The 21,179-nt window shown below is 33.6% G+C and overlaps 1 protein-coding gene across 1 annotated transcript in view; it reads left to right on the forward strand.

Moving 5' to 3' along the window:
- The first annotated feature begins 6,575 nt into the window (after positions 1 to 6,575).
- LOC136042541 (glutamate receptor 1-like) overlaps positions 6,576 to 21,179 on the forward strand; it is a 31,649-nt gene continuing 17,045 nt past the window's right edge. Inside the window, exon 1 of the mRNA XM_065727508.1 lies at positions 6,576 to 6,760. Coding sequence (XP_065583580.1) covers positions 6,605 to 6,760 — 156 coding nt within the window. The 5' untranslated portion in view covers positions 6,576 to 6,604. The remainder of the gene's footprint in view (positions 6,761 to 21,179) is intronic.

Consider the following 21,179-nt stretch of genomic DNA (forward strand, 5'->3'; position numbering starts at 1 on the left):
AAAGGAATGTTCGATTAGCAATCAACAAAGCACCGGGACACAGGGAGTATAAATGACGACCAGGACATAAGTAAAAAAAAAAACTATCTATATATATAAAAATAAGTTGTCTGTGGATCTGTGGATCGTGGATCAGGTGACGTCACCTGAAAAAACTGGATCAGGTGACGTCAAAACTGAAAAAACTAAAAAAAGGCAAAAACTACAAAAAAACTAAAAACTAATAAAAAAAATAAAAAAGCTAAAAAACTAAAAAAACTAAAAAAAGGCAAAAACTACAAAAAAAACTAAAAACTAATAAAAAAGCTAAAAAACTAAAAAAACTAAAAAAAGGCAAAAACTACAAAAAAAACTAAAAACTAATAAAAAAAATAAAAAAGCTAAAAAACTAAAAAAACTAAAAAAACTAAAAAAAGGTAAAAAACTAAAAAAACTAAAAACTAAAAAAAAACTAAAAAAAAGGAAAAAACTGAAAAATAAGCTAAAATAAAGGTAAAAACCAATAAAAAACTAAAAAAAAACTGAAAAAACTAAAAAAAGGCAAAAACTACAAAAAAACTAAAAACTAATAAAAAAAGTAAAAAAGCTAAAAAACTAAAAAAACTAAAAAAACTAAAAAAACTAAAAAAAGGTAAAAAACTAAAAAAAATAAAAAATAAAAAAAAAACTAAAAAAAAAGGAAAAAACTGAAAAATAAGCTAACATAAAGGTAAAAACCAATAAAAAACTAAAAAGAAAAAAAGGAAAAAACTAAAAAAAATTTTCATCTAAAAAACTAAAAAAAACTAAAAAAGGTAAAAACTAAAAGAACTAAAAAAGAAAAAAATAAATGACGACACTCAAAGAGAAAGCGACCAGGACAAAAGGAATGTTCGATTAGCAATCAACAAAGCACCGGGACACAGGGAGTATAAATGACGACCAGGACATAAGTAAAAAAAAAAATTAACAAAACTAAAAAGAAGGTAAAAACTACAAAAAAACTAAAAAGAAAAAAAAACTAAAAACTAATAAAAAAACTAAAAAATCTAAAAATCTAAATAAATTAAAAAAGAAAAGAAAAGGAAAAAAATAAAGGAGAAAAACAAAACTAAAAAACGAATGTATATACAGACCGGTACACCGGGATACAAATGACGACCGGGACACAGGGAATATAAATGACGACCGGGACACAGGGACACAACTACAACGGGGACACCGGGAGAAACAGGGGGATATAAATGACGACCGGGACAAAAAAACTAAAAAGAAAAAAAAACTAAAAACTAATAAAAAAAACTAAAAAATCTAAAAATCTAAATAAGCTAAAAAAGAAAAAAAAAGGAAAAAAATAAAGGAGAAAAACAAAACTAAAAAACGAATGTATATACAGACCGGGACACCGGGATACAAATGACGACCGGGACACAGGGAATATAAATGACGACCGGGACACAGGGACACAACTACAACGGGGACACCGGGGGAAACAGGGGGATGTAAATGACGACCGGGACACCGGGACAGGGAATGGTCGATTAGCAATCACCATCAACAAAGCTCAAGGGCAATCATTAGAATCATGAGGTATAGATCTGAATACAGATTGTTTTCCCATGGACCATTATATGTTGCATGTTCAAGAGTCGGTAAACCTGACAATCTATTTATATGCAAAGACAATGGGACAGCAAAGAATGTTGTATATTCGCAAGTTTTACGTAGTTAAAACCATATATATATATATATATATATATATATATATATATATATATATATATATATATATATATATATATATATATATATATATATATATATATATATATATATATATATATATATATCTATCTATATTCACAGGTGGGACATAGGGACACAACTACAATGGCGCGTAACTATTATGGCGCGTAACGACTTACGCGCGCGGGGGGGCTTGGGGGGGGCGTGAAGCGCCCCCACCAACTAGGTGTTGGGGTGGCGCGAAGCGCCACCCCAACAGCTAGTATATATATATATATATATATATATCATTTATCATGAATATTTCATATTTCAGGATTTTATTTTCTGTGGTTTGTATATATAAATTAAAAGTGTGGCTCGCAAATGGTGAAATTGAATTTTAGATCTCATTTCATGTTTGGCTTCACGAAGTACGCCAGTGAATATCAAAATATTATCCCAAATTTTATTTAGACTGTTTTTTTACGACATTACTTAGTGCTATGCCAAGAAATTCCAAGTTTTTAACGAAAAATATATATTACCAGAACAAGATTCGTAGCCACTGAATATTCCTAAAGCAACTCTAGATAATTGATAACAAAAGATCAGAGCCAGTATCATCTAAGAAATAATGGTTTCATCAGACATTAATCTTCCAATGAAGAGACAAGGGGATTCTTTCTAAAAAACGAGTCATTAATGATATGGGTTTTTTTGGTTGATTTCTATAGAACTCTTGGGTGACATTTATCAAGAAGAGATCCTTTTGAGAAAGTGATTATGCTTGATGCATGAAACGATTTGATTAAGTATAGATCACAGAGGGAAGAGTTCCTTTATTAAAGTAAAAGAGAAATGTAGTAAAAGATCAAAGAGATGTGTTTTTACTTAAACTACTTAACAAATTGCTGTGTAAAAGTCATAAACTATATATTAATCATAGACACTTAAAATAGTTCTAAAATATGTATTCTTAATAAACGTTTTATGTCCACATTAACTACTTCTATACCATGTGCAGTAGCATTTTCTACATTAAATTCAACAGTCTTTCTTATATAGTCGCTATCACTTATATTAACTATTAATGCTTAACCTCTCTCATTGCCTTCCCCCTCGACTACCTATAAAATCGCTGCTTAAAATCATAACTGTTTGTACTCATGGTAGAAAAATTTTATTTGTAAATAGCACGGATAGTTAGTCTGCTCCTGGTGTGATGAGACCTTTTCAGAGGTCTGCTCCTGATGTGATGAGACCTTTTCAGAGGTCTGCTCCCGGTGTGATGAGACCTTTTCAGAGGTCTCCTCCTGGTGTGATGAGACCTTTTCAGAGGTCTGCTCCTGGTGTGATGAGACCTTTTCAGAGGTCTGCTCCTGGTGTGATGAGACCTTTTTAGAGGTCTGCTCCTGGTGTGATGAGACCTTTTCAGAGGTCTGCTCCTGGTGTGATGAGACCTTTTCAGAGGTCTGCTCCAGGTGAGCTCCTGGTGTGATCCAGGTGTTTTGATTTAAATTTATATTTGACATGCTTATGATTGTTTCACGATAAAGGTTTGACAGTTGTCTTCCTAGTCAAAGCTTTGGTTGCTCTTATAAGGAGTTATTTGGTTTTGAATAATTTTATGTAGCCCCTAATGAAAATAGTTACCGAACCCAGGATCTTATTTACCAGTCCAGATCAGAAGGGGAAAAGATATTAATTGTGAATCTTTTACCTATGGCTGTTCTAAATGAACTATCGAACTGAAACTTTCAATGACTGTTAGGTTAAAAAATATGAGTAGAGAGGGTAAGGTAGGCTAGATTGTTTTTTTTTTCACATTTGATCATCGTAAAAGCGTAAAGCGTGTAAAAGTCTTTAATAAAATTTCAATGGTGAGGTGTGGAGGGTGGGGAGGAAGGAGAGAGAGAGGCAACATACATATCTAGATGCTTTATTCATTTAGTTAGAAATGCTTGTATGATTTCACTTTTTAAAAAAGTGTAAGAGGCCCACCTCTCCTCTAAAAAGTTAGTTTAGGGAGGGTAGGGGTGGGGGAGAGGCCACTGACCTGCGTTGGCTCTTCAATAGTCCGGACTAAAACTCTTGCATATTTTGGCTCAAACGGGCGAGAGCACTAAAAAATTCAGCCAAGAGTTAGAGAAATTGAGGGTGGAAGGGCCAAGAAGGATGGACGACGGACCGAAAGATTAAAAAAAACTTCCGTATTACAATCATCGGCTTTTCACAAAGTTTTGACCATTATTAAAATAAAAATGTGCTTCTTGGAGTTTTAAGATTGGTTTTCTTGCCCTGGGCCAACATTATAATATCACTAACAAAAATGGAGGAAAAGAAACCTCTGTTTGATTTAGCAATGAGAGAGCTCCTAAAGTTTAGAAGGCACATGTGATTATATATACTCAGCAAAATCTTAGAGAAAATTTTAGATAGCCGGTTAAATGATTGACAAGAGGGTATTGGACTGGAAGAACAGGGAGGTCTTAGAAAAAGGTTATAGTACTGCGGATAGAGAGTTTATTTTGAGTGGATTAATTGAAAAGTATGGACCAGGAAAAAATAAGTTATATGTTGCATTTTTGGAAAAAAGGGTTTGATAATGTCAATAGAGTTTTGCTTGAAAAAAAGCCTACATGATATGGGGCTGCCTTCTTGTTTCAATCGTTTGGTTTTAATATGTATTTTGAAATTAGTGCAATAGCAAGAGTACGTGGGTCAGGTATTTCGAGACCTTTTAGAAAGTTAAGAAAGGAGTAAAGCAGGGAAGCGCCTTGTCACCTCGACTGTTTGGTCTTTTTATTAATGACATTTTTGAATATTTAGCAAAAAATGGGCTCCAATAGTGAGATTAGATAATAAAAACTCTTTAGATAATAATTTACAGAATCTCCTGGATCTTCAGATGATTATCTAAAGATGAAGTGCCTGCACGGAAATGTTCAGAAATCAAAAGTGGTTATATTTAACGAGAGGAATGATAAATGTGAAAGAAAATTTTGGTTTAAGGGGAAGGTGATACAAGTTGTGGATAAAGTTAAGTATCTTGGATATATTTTTCAAAGTAATGGAAGATAGAATTCTCATATAAAGGAAACTTTAAACCGGGAAGAGCAGCAATGTTTGCAATTTTCCAGAATAATGTAATGGGAATAAAAAATTAGTTGTTACATAAAAAGGTTTTTTTTTTATCGACAATAATGCCCATTCTACATTACGGAGCAGAGATTTGGGGCATGACGGAGTGGCTCAGATAGAGAGTATTCAATTAGGGTACTTTAAGAGATTGTTTTGGCTGCATAGAAGAACTCATTCCCAGTTTTTAAAAGGCAATGTAGGTACATGGCCACTAATAAATTACAGACTAGTTGCAATGATTAAATTTTAGTTGTATGTCGTCCAGTTACCGAAAGACAGGGTGCTTAAGGCCAGCTTATGAAGATTTACTATTGCAGGGAAAAAAGATCATGGCCACTAAAAATAAAAGACATTTTAGACAAAACAGGGTTTTCCTTTGTCTTGAATGAAGGTAGTGGACCAACGGATATAAATGCGAAGTTAGGAGAATGAGATTAAGATAGTACTAGAGAATCAAATGATTCAAAAAACGAGTGAGGAGATAAACAAAATCAGAAACATTAAAGTTTTATAAGGATATTAAGGTGGTTTGTGGACAGAAGTTCTACTTTAAGCTGAATCTACAAGCTAGATATTTGATGTTGTTGATGCAGCTCAAGGCTAACTGCCTGCCAATTAGTGAAAGATTTAGTATTCTAAAGAAAGATGTTCCAATGAAGGCAAATATACTTGCCCGCTTTGCAGAGTTAAAGAGGATTATTTAGTGCATTGCTTAAGCCGGTGCCTGGGGCTCTCTACGATAAGAGAAGGGAAAATTGGAAAAAACAAGTTGATACTTCCAGGTTTCTTATATAGTACGTCGCCTCAGTTTATACGCAGAGTAGCAAGGTATCTGAAAATTTTCTTAAATAAAAAAAAAATAATAATAAATAAATAAAAAATCTCAGTATAAAGTAAATGTAATGTATTATTTATGCTTTTTTCTGAGTGTTACGTGTTGTTTTCAAGGATCTTTTTTAAGTACTTAAGTATTAAGTACTAGTATTAGGTTAATGCAGTGTTTCATTTGTGTTTTATGATGATCGCTGATCAAAGTTTATGTTATTTATGTCTTTCGTTTATGTTCTTGTAATGTGTTCATAGCTGTATATTTGGCTTAAAAATGCACTTATCTATCCATCTATACTGATTCTCTAATTCAGTCCCAAATGCAGAAAATGGAATAATAAACTCAACCAAAATCACTAGTAGAAGTGGCAAACTGTTTTCAGTCTACCAAGTTTTCTATATGTTATTCTAAGAAAACATTTTGGTAATGGGGCTGGGAAGTTCTTTTTTTATCTTACATACTTTTATTTTCAATCAAAACTTCAATTTAAAACTACCACTAGCTTGCTTACCCGCTTAAAAGGAGGTTCAACTCGACAGCTGAATCGTGCCTCGAAAAAAGCTTCGAAGAGAAATTTCATATAAACTACTCGGCTGTTAAACTATAACCTTCCACCGTTAACTCTCACATTGAACGTTCTAATGCAAGAACAAGCAAACCTGTTCTTCTTGGCCCTTGCAAGAATATTTGGCTGTTTTCCAATATTTTACGTTTCATTCATCAATTTTTCCTGAGTTTCACACTTTCCGCAAACACTAAGGAGTTTGGAGTCTTACCTGAAATCAGTGCTATAAAAAAGAATAATCGGACGAAACTAAAACATCGCTCTGGCAAGACAATTAGATGGAGATCTAATGTTAAAAAATTATCCTGTAGGAATAATTATTTTTAATCTTTCAGTTTTCGAAAATTCCTACTTACAGCAAGATGTGGGAATTCATGTCTTCGCGCAAGCATGTTTTTGTGAAGACTTACGACGAAGGAATCCGGAGGGTCAAACAGAGCAAAGGAAAATATGCCTTGCTCATTGAATCTCCAAAGAATGACTATGTAAATGAAAGGCAACCTTGCGACACCATGAAGGTACAGGAACTGTATATTATAATTTTGTTAAAAACTATTTCTTTAAATTAGGAATGTTCTATCAAATTTATTTGTTCAAATTTAAGTTTTATATTTGATTGCAGAACACACATGCAGGGGAAGGTGGAGTTACCTTTTAAACGAAACAAGTTGTTTTGACCAAATATCATAATGGTGTGGCTTGAAATTCCAATTTCTGCCGTATCATTCTAGGCTAAAGGCTCTAATGTCCATATAGCCCCGTCATTCCCAACTCAGGGCTCAGGCTCCCCTGGTGGGGCATGGAAGTATTAGCGTAAAGAGCGGGGCGTTGATGAGGAAGCAGCCTTTTTCATATACGGAGTAATTTCTGTTCGTTTTAAGTTTTAATGTCGCTCCATACTTTCAGTTAAAAAAAAATTGTTTTTTTTTATTTAATTTCTGAACGTTTTTGAATTAATCCATGTTTTGAGTTTGCCTCTCCGCAGATGAATAATTAAAACGAAATATGCAAATTTATTATTTTTAGCTAGATGGCTTTCTCATAGTTTTGATCGAATGATTTTGAGAAAAAAAGAGCGGTGGAGGAGGCCTAGTTGCCCTCCGATTTCTTCGTTACTTAGAAAGGCAACTAGAACTTTTAATTTTTTACGAATGTTTTTATTAGTAAAAGATATACGTAACTTACAAATTACCTTACGTAACAAACTTTTGTATTCTCGTGTTTTTATTACGGATATGAGGGGGCTCACCCCCCCCCCCTCCCGTCAGTACCTCGCTCTTTACACCAAAGCTTAAATTTTGTCCCAATTCCTTAAGAATGACCCCTGAATCACAAAAGCCATAGAATAAATAATTGAAAATACTAAAAATACTTTAGCGTAAAGAGTGAGGTATTAGGAGGAGGTGAGCCCCTCATATGCGTAATAGAATCTATTCGTTTTAAATTTTAATGCTGCTCCTTACTTCCAGTTGAAAAAAAAAAATTTCATGCTTATTTTTTCATTGTTTTTTTTTATAATGCTAGAAAATCCTACGCTCCCTTCATGGAAATTTTGTTCCCCAATGACAAATTGGAACGTTTCCTCGATGGAAAGTTCCCACAACATATCCCCCTCTTCTCAACCCCTCTCCCAACCAAAAAATCCCCCTGAAACCGTCTGTACACTTCCCCATAACCCTTACTATGTGTAATCGCTGGTCAAAGTTTTGCAATTTGTTGCCCCTCCCACGGGGACTCTGGGGGAGTAAGTCGTCTCCAAAGACATAGTTATAAGGTTTTTCGACTACGCTGAATAAAATGGATATCTCAGAATTTTGATTAAGTGAGTTTTGGAAAATAATTAGCGTGGGAGGGGGCCTCGGTGCCCTCAAATTTTTTCGGCCACTTGAAAAGGGCACTAGAACTTTTCATTTCCATTAGAATGAGACCTCTCGCAACATTCTAGGACCGTTGGGTCGATACGATCACCCCTGGGGAAGAAAAAAAACAAATAAACACACATCCGTGTTCTGCCTTCTGGCAAAAAACACAAAATTCCACATTTTTGTATATAGGAGCTTTAAAATTCTACAGTAGAGTTCTCTCATACGCTGAATCTGATGGTGTGATTTCCGTTAAGATTCTATGGCTTTTAGGGGGTGTTTCTCCCTATTTTCTAAAATAAGGCAAATTTTCTCAGGCTCGTAACTTTTGATGGGTAAGATTAAACTTGATGAAACTTATATATTTACAATTAGCATTAAAATGCAATTTTTTCTATGCAGCTATTGGTATCAAAATTCCATTTTTTAGAGTTTTGGTTACTATTGAGCCGGGTCGCTCCTTACTACAGTTCGTTACCACGAACTGTTTGATAACACTTGTGAAGCTTTAGATGATTTGCCTCTTCTTGTGCTTCTCTTAGCTAATAAAAGCTGTGGCATCATCAAAAGTTTATGATAATTCAAAAACAAGCAAATTTTGCGAAAGAAAAAACATGGGTATTACAAATTTTTAAAATAACCACCCTATGGCAAAGCACAATTTGGGCTGCTGAATTTTTTTATTTTGTCTTTTATAGATTTTAGGCGTATTTTCAGTGACAAAAAGGCAATTAGCTTTGCGTTTTTTTTTGTAAGTATTTTGGTTTGTTCGCGTGCAAATTTATGATTTTCTAAATATTTTAAGGCTTTTGGTGAAATTTTTGAAGAAATTGCTACTGAATCAGCTGGGACTTGGTTCAAAATTGTATCGTATTTTTGGACATATGTTCATTTTTTAAAATAAAGCTAATTCAGTGTTTCTGTCGCTCACTCCCAATTGCCTTGAATAATGTGGTCAGAAATCTGCTGTTTGATGGAATATCATATGTAGTTTAAAAAATGATATACTCTTCAGGCAAGGAACTTATCACCAACGTTTCTATATAGATGCTGCATACTTATAATAACTGGCTAAATCCTTTAATTGCCTTGAATAATGTCGTCAGAAGTCTGCTGTTTGATGGAATATCATATGTAGTTTAAAAAATGATATGCTCTTCAGGCAAGGAACTTATCACCAACGTTTCTATATAGATGCTGCATACTTATAATAACTGGCTAAATCCAATAATTGCCTTGAATAATGTCGTCAGAAGTCTGCTGTTTGATGGAATATCATATGTAGTTTAAAAATGATATACTCTTCAGGCAAGGAACTTATCACCAACGTTTCTATATAGATGCTACATACTTATAATAACTGGCTAAATCCTTTAATTGCCTTGAATAATGTCGTCAAAAGTCTGCTGTTTGATGGAATATCATATGTAGTTTAAAAAATTATATACTCTTCAGGCAAGGAACTTATCACCAACGTTTCTATATAGATGCTACATACTTATATTAACTGGCTAAATCCCTTAATTGCCTTGAATAATGTCGTCAGAAGTCTGCTGTTTGATGGAATATCATATGTAGTTTAAAAAATGATATACTCTTCAGGCAAGGAACTTATCACCAACGTTTCTATATAGATGCTACATACTTATAATAACTGGTTAAATCCTTTAATTGTCTTGAATAATGTCGTCAGAAGTCTGCTGTTTGATGGAATATCATATGTAGTTTAAAAAATGATATACTCTTCAGGCAAGGAACTTATCACCAACGTTTCTATATAGATGCTACATACTTATATTAACTGGCTAAATCCCTTAATTGCCTTGAATAATGTCGTCAGAAGTCTGCTGTTTGATGGAATATCATATGTAGTTTAAAAAATGATATACTCTTCAGGCAAGGAACTTATCACCAACGTTTCTATATAGATGCTACATACTTTTAATAACTGGCTAAATCCTTTAATTTGTTTAAATAAGCCTTCAAGACAGCCTGTCATTGTACGTGATGTGTAGTCACTTAGACCAACACACTTCATCCGTCAATACCGTGACTAATGACAAAATCATTGTCAAGGTATTTTCTTACCGAAATTTTTCTACGTCTGGTGCCCGTGTATGACTCGCACAAACTTTATGACGCGCTCCTATAAAAATACCTAAAATTAAAAAGAAACTTTTCCACCATACGATAGATATGTCAATTGGTGCAAAGCTAGATATCTAGGAGCTAGTTGATTTTGCTCCATTTCTGTTTTGTTTTGTTTTTTGTTAAGAGCCTGTCGATATGGTATCTAAACTATTTAAATAACAACTACTGGACACAATTCTTCATTAGAACTAGCAAAGAGACTATAACCTTCATTATTACAGTATTGAAAAAAAGTATATAAAGTATCTCATAGGCAGTTCAACAGACAAAATAAAGCATATTGATCCGAAATGCTTTGTCTAATGGGAAACTGGACTGAGTGAATATCCTTTTATGTTCCCATTAATTCCGGCATATGCTCTAAATGGGGTTCAACCAAGCATAAAATAATGTAAAACTAATGAGCCATGCATAACGATGGGTACAAGTAAAGATGACCAGATGAAGTATAAAACTAGAACCCAAACGTATACAATTATTTTAAAAAAGAAAGAGGAAACGCCTTTTCATTTAAGATTTCGTACGAAAGAAAAGCTTAATTCAGCAACAAATTGTTCCCATTTGATTGTACCAGAATTGAATTCAACTATTCTTTTATAACTTGCTATTGTGGTCAAAACTATTTAAGCTGTATCATTCTTGCTATATTTTGCTTTCATATTATGAGCAGCAACCTACATACTATATATTGCTTACCGTGATCGTACAAAATTCGGAAGGGGCTCGTTCGATTTGGAACCAAAAGTTCTAGTTCCCTTTTTAAGATTCAAAATCTATCGTAGGACGATTCACCCCTCTCCCCCTCTACACTCTTTTTTTCAAAATGCTTCTGATGAGGATTTTGAAATACAAATATTGTTTAAAATAATCCAAAGAGCAAATAACTGTGCTTCTGGGTTTGACAACTACCCCACTAGCCCCTGGGACAAGACCTGTAAGTCATGCAAGTCGTTCATTGTTAACATATAAGGGTTTTTGGAAGGCATGACCGTGTAAATCTCGGAGGGACTCATTAGATTGGAAATTGGAAGGTATTATTCCCTTTGTAAGGGTCAAAAGTAGGGCGACTATCCCCCACGCCCAATTTTTTTCCAAATTTGTCTGATGAAAAATTCTGAGTTAGTCATTTTGTCAAAATAACCCAGTGGAAATATAATTATGCCTCCAGGGTTGACTTGACAAACCCCTCACAGCCCCCAGGGCGAAGGCAGTAGGTTATGCAAGTTGCCCCTAGTTAACATATAAGCTATTTTCTGGAAGGAGTGGTCGTATAGACTTTAGAAGAGGCTCATACAATTCTGAAACGAAAGTTTTAGTTTCCTTTTTAAGAGTCAAACGCGATTATCTTTCAACCACCCACGGACCCCACGCCCAATGGAAGTTGGCCATTGTTAACATATTAAGTTCTTATGGAAGGGGTGGTTGCATAAACTTTAGAGAAAGCTCATTCCGTTGGAAATCAAAAGTCTTGTGCACTTTTTAAGAGGCAAAAGTCGTCGGAGAGCAGCTAACCCCCCCCCCCCCCTCGCCCTCTTCCCATAAATGTATTTGATCTAAATTTTGAGACTGCCATTTTGTTCAAAGCTGTTCAAAGGTCAAATAACTGTACCTCCAGCGTTCACACCCCCCCCCCCCAAAAAAAAAAGAAAGAAGAAGAAGAAGGGCATGTTTGATGCCATATCTGGAATGTAAAGGCTAGGAAGCACGAAAAGAGTACCGGCATTGCCTCTATTGTCAAAAAACCTTAAAACTGAGTTTTACAATCGTCCTTCTTGTATATTCTTCCTCCCATCCCACTAGTAAACTGAAATTTAAAAAACAAATACAGAAATTTTGAAAAAGTTTTGAAAAATTTTGAAAACCCTCTTCCTGGAGTTTTCTATCCCCTTCTTGTATATTCCTCCTCAGCCTCTTAGTATTTCTTATAACTTTTCTACTGACTAATAGAACTAGAAGACTACTGCAGCATCATAGGTAGCCGTCCCAAGTCCCGCTTAAAAGTTAGTTTTATATTTATATGCTATTTTTAAATTTGCCTTTTATAACCCTCATAAAGTTCTATATAACGCCAAAAATGGCGCGTTTTGATGCCATATCTGAAGTGAAAAGGCTAGGAAACATAGATAGGATGCATTCATAGCCTTCATGGTCGGAAACCTTAAAACAGAGTTTTAAAATCCTTCCTCTTGTATACTCTCTATACTAGCGGTAAGTTTCATAAATAGTGGGCTGACTAGCAGAATTAGCAGGCTACTACAATCAAACAGTTCGTGGTAACGAACTTTAGTAAGGAGCGACCCGGCTTAATAGTAATCGAAACTGAAAAAAAATGGAATTTTGATACCAATAATTACATCAAAAGAATCGCATTTTAGTGCTAATTCTAAATATAAAAGTTTCATCAAGATTAGTCTCACCCATCAAAAGTTACGAGCCTAAGAAAATTTTTCATATTTTTGAAAATAGGGGTAACACCCCCTAAAAGTCACAAAATCTAAACGACAATCACACCATCAGGCTCAGCGTATCTTAGAACCTTATTGTAGAAGTTTCAAGCTCCTATCTACAAAAATGTAGAATTTTGCTTTTTTTTGCCAGAAGGCAGATCAAATAAACACGCAGATGTGTATTTATTTGTTTTTGGTTGTTGTTTTTCAAGGGTGATCGTATCGACTCAATGGTGCTAGAATGTCACGAGAGGACTCATTCTAACGGAAATTAAAAGTTCTAGTGCCCTTTTTAAGCGACCAAAAAATTGGTGGGCACCTAGGCCCCTTAACACGCTCATTTTTTCCCTAAACTCACCGGATCAAAATCGTGAGATAGCCATTTTATTCACCATAGTCGAATAACCTAATAACTATGTCTTTGGGGATGACTTACTCCCCCGCAGTCCCCGTGGGAGGGGCTGCAAGTTACAAACTTTGACCTGTGTCTACGTATAGTATTGGTTACTGGGAAGTGTAAAGACGTTTTCAGGGGGCCGTTTTTGGTTTAGGGGGGAGTTGAGAGGGGGTCACGTGGGAGCATATTTCAATGTAGGAACTACTCATGGGGGAAGAAAATTTCAATAAAGGGGGCACAGGATTTTCTACCATTATTTGAAAAAGCAATGAAAAAATAAATATGGAAAGTTTTTTTTACTGAAAGTAAGGAGCAGCATTAAAACTTAAAACGAACAAAAATTATTACGCATTTGAGGGGTTTATCTCCTCGTAATACCTCACTCTTTGCGCTAAAGTATTTTTAGTAATTTCAACTATTTATTCTACGGTCTTTATAATTCAGAGGTCATGCTTAAGGAATTTGGACAAAATTTAAGATTTAGTGTAAAGAGCGAGGTATTAACGAGGGGTGAGCCCTTTTATATACGCAATAGAAACATACTAATATAGAAGTTTGTTACGTAAGTTAATTTGTAAGTTACGTATATTTCTTACTAATGAAAACGTTTCTAAAATATTTAAAGTTCCAGTTGCCTTTTTAAGTAATCAAAAATTGAAGGGCAACTAGGCCTCCTCCCTCACTCCTTTTTTCTTAAAATCTTCCGATTAAAACTATGAGAAGGCCATTTAGCCAAAAAAAATTAATATGCAAATTTTGTTTTAATTATTTATGTGCGTAGAGCCAAGATCAAAACATGCATTAATTCAAAAACGCCCAGAAATTAAATAAAAATAAAGTTTTTTTTAAATGAAAGTAAGGCGCAACATTAAAATTTAAAACGAACAGAAATTACTCTGTATGTGAAAGAGGCTTTTCCTCCTCAATGCCCTGCTCTTTCCGCTAAAGTTTTCTACTATTTTAAAAAGTAGAGTTAAGAGAAAGAGTAAAAAAAAAATATATATTTTGGTGCTGATTTTAAATATATAAGTTTCCTCAAGCTTAGTCTTAGCCATCAAAAGTTAAGACCCTGAGAAAAATTTTCCTTATTTTAGAAAATATGGGGAAAGATCCGAAACTGTTTGATAGTGTGGTCCATAGTCATCTCCTTTTTTCTCTGTATAATTTGGGGGTCAATCTCTCTGTTATAATGATTCTATGGTTATGGTATTCAAATTCTTTTCTTCAATAAGATCCGCACCAGACACTATTATAAGGGTACGAACAGAAGTCAGGTAGGGCGATATTTTGTCCCCAACACTTTTTTAGATATGTATTTCTAGTGTGCTGGCTAAGATTTCAGGTACATACTTTTCTGGTCTTCCAGATGTTTCTTGTCTTGCGTATGCTGACGACTTGCTTCTGATTAGCCGAAAATTTTCAGAAAATTTTCAGTTCCTGATACAACTATAAAGTTGGAGATTCTTCAAAGAAAACTCCAGTACAGCTTCTGCGTGCCTATACCCTCAACACCGTCTTATCCATTTTTTTCGTTGATTTTGTTTTTCATATGACTTAAATATGATTTAAAGTTACTTATCTTATTTAATTATCCAATGAAAAACAATTTACATACATTAAAAAAAGTGCTCGATATTTAATTTTATTCTACAATTTTAATATTTAGATAAAACAAACGGTAAAAATATAAAAGAAATTTTGCATAACAGTCAATATAAACTTAGTGTTTGATTTGTTTTACGCATAAGCCTTAAAACTAACTTTTTCTCACAATTTTTGAAATGCTGATTAATCTGAGGATAGTAACTTTGAATCGGACGTCCAGCATACAAATAATGAGTTTGAATCTTCTACACAGATTACATTTTTATTTTTGGGTGTAATCCATTATCCTTAAAAGACTATAACAAATTCTTAACCTGTGGCGTGTTTACTGAAATGCTATAGATAACTCGGAGAATATCAATAATGGTCACATTTACTCCAATGTAAATATAGTCAGAAATAATTGGGAGGGCATTCTTCATTGTTTGAAATTGTAAATTCCTGAGAAGCTGGGGCTTTTGTCCTATTCTAATTGTAGAAGCAAATACATATTCAGTAATTATTTCAGAATTAGGAGATTGCCAACAATTTGTGTGGCAGATATCTTTATTGTAAGATTGCCCATTGAGTGTTTTTTTAGTCATTCTGTTCAAGTTACCCTGGATATGTGTCATTATTATAGACTTTCTATATAGCCACTAGTTGAGAGGAGTCATTTCCTGCCCATAGAAAGATTTCAACACACATCTTTAGACTAAGCGTTAACCTCCGGCACTCCCACAGCCTATCAATGCGGAAAGATCTTGGCTCTATTCCAGGAGTGAAAACAGAAATTTCGTTTGTGACCAATCCGCCTCCTTGAAATCCAGTTTCCAACTGCAAGAGAGTCTGGTTTTGAGGCAGCACCCATTATTGTCGCGACGATGGCGATGTGTTGCTTTTGAAAAATGTATGCGCAATTGGTGTCTATATAGGCTGTGAGTAGAAGCGATCTCAAAAAGCATAGATAAGTTTTATTGCAAAACGCCTGCGGGCCAGTGTTGCCAAAATTTCAAGACAAAATGTACCATAGACAAAAAAATTTACCATATCCCAATTTACACGTGGGGAAATATCCCATCAAGCAATGTATAGCTGTGCTCTGGTCACTTTGACTCTTAAAAAGGGCATTAGAGCTTCTGATTACCAATCCAAAGAGTCCCCTCCAATGCATATACGATCAACCTTTCTACACGAACTGTATATGCCCCCAGGGCATAACCTACAACCCTTGCCCTGAGAGCTGTAAGTGGGAGGGGGTCTTCCTTACAGACACAATTTCCCGACCCTTTAACTACGATGAACAGGGAGCATGTTTCCTTGGGAGGGGAATTTTTCGTAGAAGCGGAGCCAGATATAATGGCATTATTTATAAAACGATCAAAAATTAAATAAAAAAGTTCTCTCAACTGAAAGTAAGGAGCAACACTAAAACTTGAAACAAACGGAAGTTCATAGTATATGAGGGGGTTGCTCGCTTCTCGGCACCTCGCTCTTTACGCTAAAGCTTAATTTTGCCCCAATTCTTAACGAACAACTCGTGAAACACCAGGGTCGTTTAATTAGAACAATAAGTTGTTGTTCTTTAAGGCGCTAAAAAACTTAAGTGTCAAAACCGTGGTGTTGAGGAGGGGACAACCCCCTTCATATACGTAATAGCTTCTGTTTGTTTTAAACTTTAATGTTGCTCCTTACTTTTAGTTGAAATACTTGTTGTTTTTTTATTTAATAAGTTACTGAATCAAGTTGTCTTCTTGTCAAACAGTTCGTGGTAACGAACTCTAGTAAGGAGTGACCCGGCTCAATAGTAAACGAAATTCTAAAAAACGGAATTTCGATGCTAAAGATATATCAAAAGAATTGGATTCTTATGCTGATTTTAAATATATAAGTTTCATCAAATTTGGTCTTTGTCATCAAAAGTTACGATCCTGAGAAAATTTGCCTGATTTTGGAAAATAGGGGGAAACACCCCTTAAAAGTCATAGGATCTTAACGAAAATCATACCATCGCATTCAGCGTATCAGAAAACCCTATAGAAAAAATTTCAAGGTGCAATCTACAAAAATGTGGGATTTCGTATTTTTTGCCAGAGGACAAATCACGGGTACGTGTTTATTTCATTTTTTTTTTTAGGGGTCCATCTTATCGACCAAGTGATCCTAGAGTGTTGCAAGAGGGCTCATTCTAACTGAAATGAAAAGTTCTAGTGCCCTATTTAAGTGACCAAAAAAATTGGAGGGCACCTAGCCCCCTCCCACGCTCATTTTTTTCCCAAAGTCGACGGATAAAAATTTTGAGATAGCCATTTTTGTTCCGTATAGTCGAAAACTATAATAACTATGTCTTTGGGGATGACTTACCCCCCCCCCCCCACAGTCCCTGGGGGAGGGGCTGTTAGTTACAAACTTTGACCAATGTTTACATACAGTAATGGTTATTGGGAAGTGTACCGACATTTTCAGGGGAATTTTTTTGGTTTGGGTGTGGGGTTCAGGTGAGGGGGCTATATGGGAGGATCTTTCCTTGGAGGAATATTTCATGGGGGAAGAGAAATTCAATGAAAAGGGCCTATGATTTTCTAGCATTACTATTTAAAAAAAAAAAACAATGAAAATATAAACATGAAAAAGTTTTTTCAATTGAAAGTAAGGAGAAGCATCAAAACTTAAAACGAACAGAGATTTTTACGCATATGAGGGGTTCTAAAAATACTTTAGCATAAAGAGCGAGGTATTTAGGAGGAGATAAATACTTATCTCTTTATGCTAAATTATTTTTAGTAATTTCAACTATTTATTCTACGGCCTTTCTGATTCAGGGGTCATTCTTAAAGAATTGGGACAAAACTTAAGATTTAGTGTGAAGAGCGAGGTATTAACTAGGGGATAAAGCCCTCATATGTATAATCAAAAATATAAGAATATAAAAGTTTGTTATGTTAGTTAATTCTTAAGTTACGTATATTTTTTACTAATGAAAACTTTCGTTAAAAATTAAAAGTCCTAATTGCCATTTTAAGTAACCGAAAAATTGGAGGGCAACTAGGCCTCCTTCCCAACCCCACATTTCTTAAAATCGTCTGATTAAAACTAAGAGAAAGCCATTCAGCCAAAACAAAATTAATGTGCAAATTTCATTTTAATAATTTATGTATGGAGAGCCAAAATCAGACATGCATCAATTCAAAAACTTTCAGAAATTAAATAATAAAAACAAGTTTTTTGAAATGAAAGTAAGGAGCGACATTAAAACTTAAAACGAACAGAAATTACTCCGTATATGAAAGGGGCTTTTCCTCCTCGACACCCCGCTCATAAAGTTTGATTCTTTCTCGCAACTCTACTTTTTAAAACAATAAAAAAACTTTAGCGTAAAGAGCGGGGCGTCGAGGATGAAAAGCCCCTTTCATAGACGGAGTAATTTTTGTTCGTTTTAAGTTTTACTTTCATTTCAAAAAATTTTTTGTTCTTATTTTCTCGTAGACAAAAGCTGCTTTGCTTTCCTTGTATAGTGTAAATAAGGTATGGGCTAAACTTATTGAAATGTTTGAAATGAAATATTTCGTATAATTTTCATTTCAATCTTAATTTTATGGTTTTTAATATCTTTGTTCTGTATATTTAATTCATACAATTGTATGGCATAAATTAGATTTTATAATCTTATATAAATATTATACATAAAATGTTTCATATATAAACTTACAAAAGTTTAACTTATAATACAAACCTTATAAATGTATCTAACCCATTAATAAATGTTTTATTACTGAAACATTTTATATTATTGATTTCTTTTATTTCATTAAGACAGGAAGTTCTTTTAATAAAGACCTTAGCAATTCTTTAAATTACTTAAAACGGAAATATCCCTCAGGTATAATGAAAAGAGAAATCACCAATGCTACAGCACAAAAAAAAAAAAAAAAAAAAAAAAAAAAAAAAAAAAAGACAGAAGGAGAAAAGAAAGACTGTTTTCCTAAATTAGTGATTAATATAGACCAGCACTTGAATGAGGCCTTAACCCTACTCATCCATACAATCACATAGGTCAAACAGCATAGCCACACACAATCAACCATAAAGAATAATCCATGGACAGGCAGTCATGTCGTCAATAAGTATAAGTCGTCATTTACCAAACAATAGAAAAAATAATATAGACAAATAATTCAGAGGCAACACCCAACATAAGGGCTCATCAGGAGAATACACTGGCCTATATAGGGTTTCGCCACTCTAAATCCTCTACCCAGCACAGTGTTGTGGCTACCACAGAATATCCATGGCATCCCCGCGTCAGGTATCACCCCTGAAATACATGCCTATGAAAAAAAAAACAGAAAATGTAAAACAACCAAGTAAAACCAAAAACAAGCATATCCTGTTAATATATCCCTCCTTTTAGCAACAATAGGTAAATTAAATATTATAAATTGTACCAAATCACAAATATTAACACATTGCAAAAAACCTGAATGAACTAAACAATTATAGAATTCATCTTTACCATGTGGCTAATTTTTTTAGAAAATCCGCTCAATTAGAAACACAATTCAAAATAAATGGCGCTGTGACAACATTTCACGAACCTCCGAAATTAGTTAAAAATTTCTTTAAGTATTTCTAGATAATTCTTTTGATATTTATTTAAAAGTTCGTTATAATGAAAACTAAATTTTTTAAATTGCCAAGTTAATTTATTTGCAGAAAAACCTCTTGATATCAAGTTTTGGCTTAAGATTTTACATCTATTTTTAAAATCAATATAATTACTACAAATCCTTGCATAACGAAGTAACTGTGAGAAAAACGCTGAATATGTGATATTTGAGTGTATATTACTTTCAGGGAATGGGAAACTAATCACTTCAAAATCAAAATCATCCGTTTTATTATACATTTTAAAACTTAATTTATTATTATCACAAATATTAATATTTAAATCTAAGAAATGATCTTCATGACCAGCGCCATGACTAAGCTCAAGAATAAGCTCTGATGGATATATATTTTTAGAAATATCAATGAAATCCTTACAATTTAAGACCAAAATATCATCTAAATATCTTTTATTATTTGACAAAGCATGTTTTAAATTAATTGGATTATTCTTATCCATCATGTATTTATATTCTAGTTGACTTAAAAACAAGTCAGCTATAAATGGGCTGGCATTCCCCCCCCCCCATGAGAATTCCCATAATTTGCTTGTACAAATCACCCCCAAATCTTATATAAGTATTGTATAAAACAAATTCTAATAACTCGAAAATCATATCCAAGCTGTAACATCTCAAGTTAACTGTAGTATTAAAGCAGTTTGTCTTATCTATTTTTACTAGATAAGAGGAAAGATTTCTTTATAACAGTTTTTAAATTATCAAACACTAAATTAAGTGATAAATTAGTATACGTTGTCGCAAAATCGAAAGACTCAATTCTTTTAGCTGAAACCATTGTTAAAGAATCTATCACCTGCAGTGAATTATTAACACTCCATTATGGATTGAAATTCGAAAATTTTTTAATACCAGAACAATAGGTTTTAAGTTTATTTACAATTTCCTTTAAAATTAAAGAGAGGTCAGTAGCAGCAATGCGGGTTGGACATTTAGCTGCTCCAGCAATAAACCGTGGTTTAGGGGGATTCTTATGAAATTTTACAGTCCAATATAGGAAAGGGAACTTTTTATCATTGTCATTTATTTTGATATTAAAATTTTTAAAAAGTATTTCTTCAGTCTTTTCAATTAAATTCTCATCCTCTATATTTACCTTTTCGTAAACATTAGTTGTGCATAACTCCCTTTTTAAGATATCACAATACAGCTTCTGACAAATTATGGCAAAATTATTATTAGCTTTATCCACTGGCACAATTACAAATTCATTCTTTAGATTAGCAATTGCTTGTTTAATCTTCGCATTATAAAATAATGATTTAGTGTTACTATTTTTTAAGTTAGAATATATTTTATTTCTTACTCTACTAATAATTAAATTCTTCCAACTTTGAAAACTCTCTTTATTTTTATTCTCTTTCTTACACCACTTATCAATAAATAAATCAAAATCATTTTCCAAGCCATCAAGAACACTCGATGGTTTCAAATGATGAGAAAGACGGAAATTAGCCCCTTTATTCATTATAATTTGAAGATCATCTTGCTTTATTATTGACAAGTCCCCTGTTATAACATGTTTGTAAGTAGGATTTACAAATGGGCCAAGTTGCTTACAATTACAAACCGGTTTCCAATTTATATCACTATCTAGTTTTTTTAGTATTAAATTATAATTAAAAATAATTTGCCCAATAGTTTTTGAAAATTTATAAGTTAAAACTGGACTATCATTATAATTTAAATTACTAGGAAGGGCCTGTTTCACATGCCGCTGATTTAAAATTTCTGGTAAATTAATATCTTCAATCTGCTTACAAGTAAAATTAATAGGTAAATATAATCTGTTATCATTATTACAAATCTTA

The sequence above is a fragment of the Artemia franciscana genome, unplaced genomic scaffold, assembly GCF_032884065.1.
Source record: "Artemia franciscana unplaced genomic scaffold, ASM3288406v1 Scaffold_1435, whole genome shotgun sequence".
In the NCBI taxonomy this organism is placed as follows: domain Eukaryota; kingdom Metazoa; phylum Arthropoda; class Branchiopoda; order Anostraca; family Artemiidae; genus Artemia; species Artemia franciscana.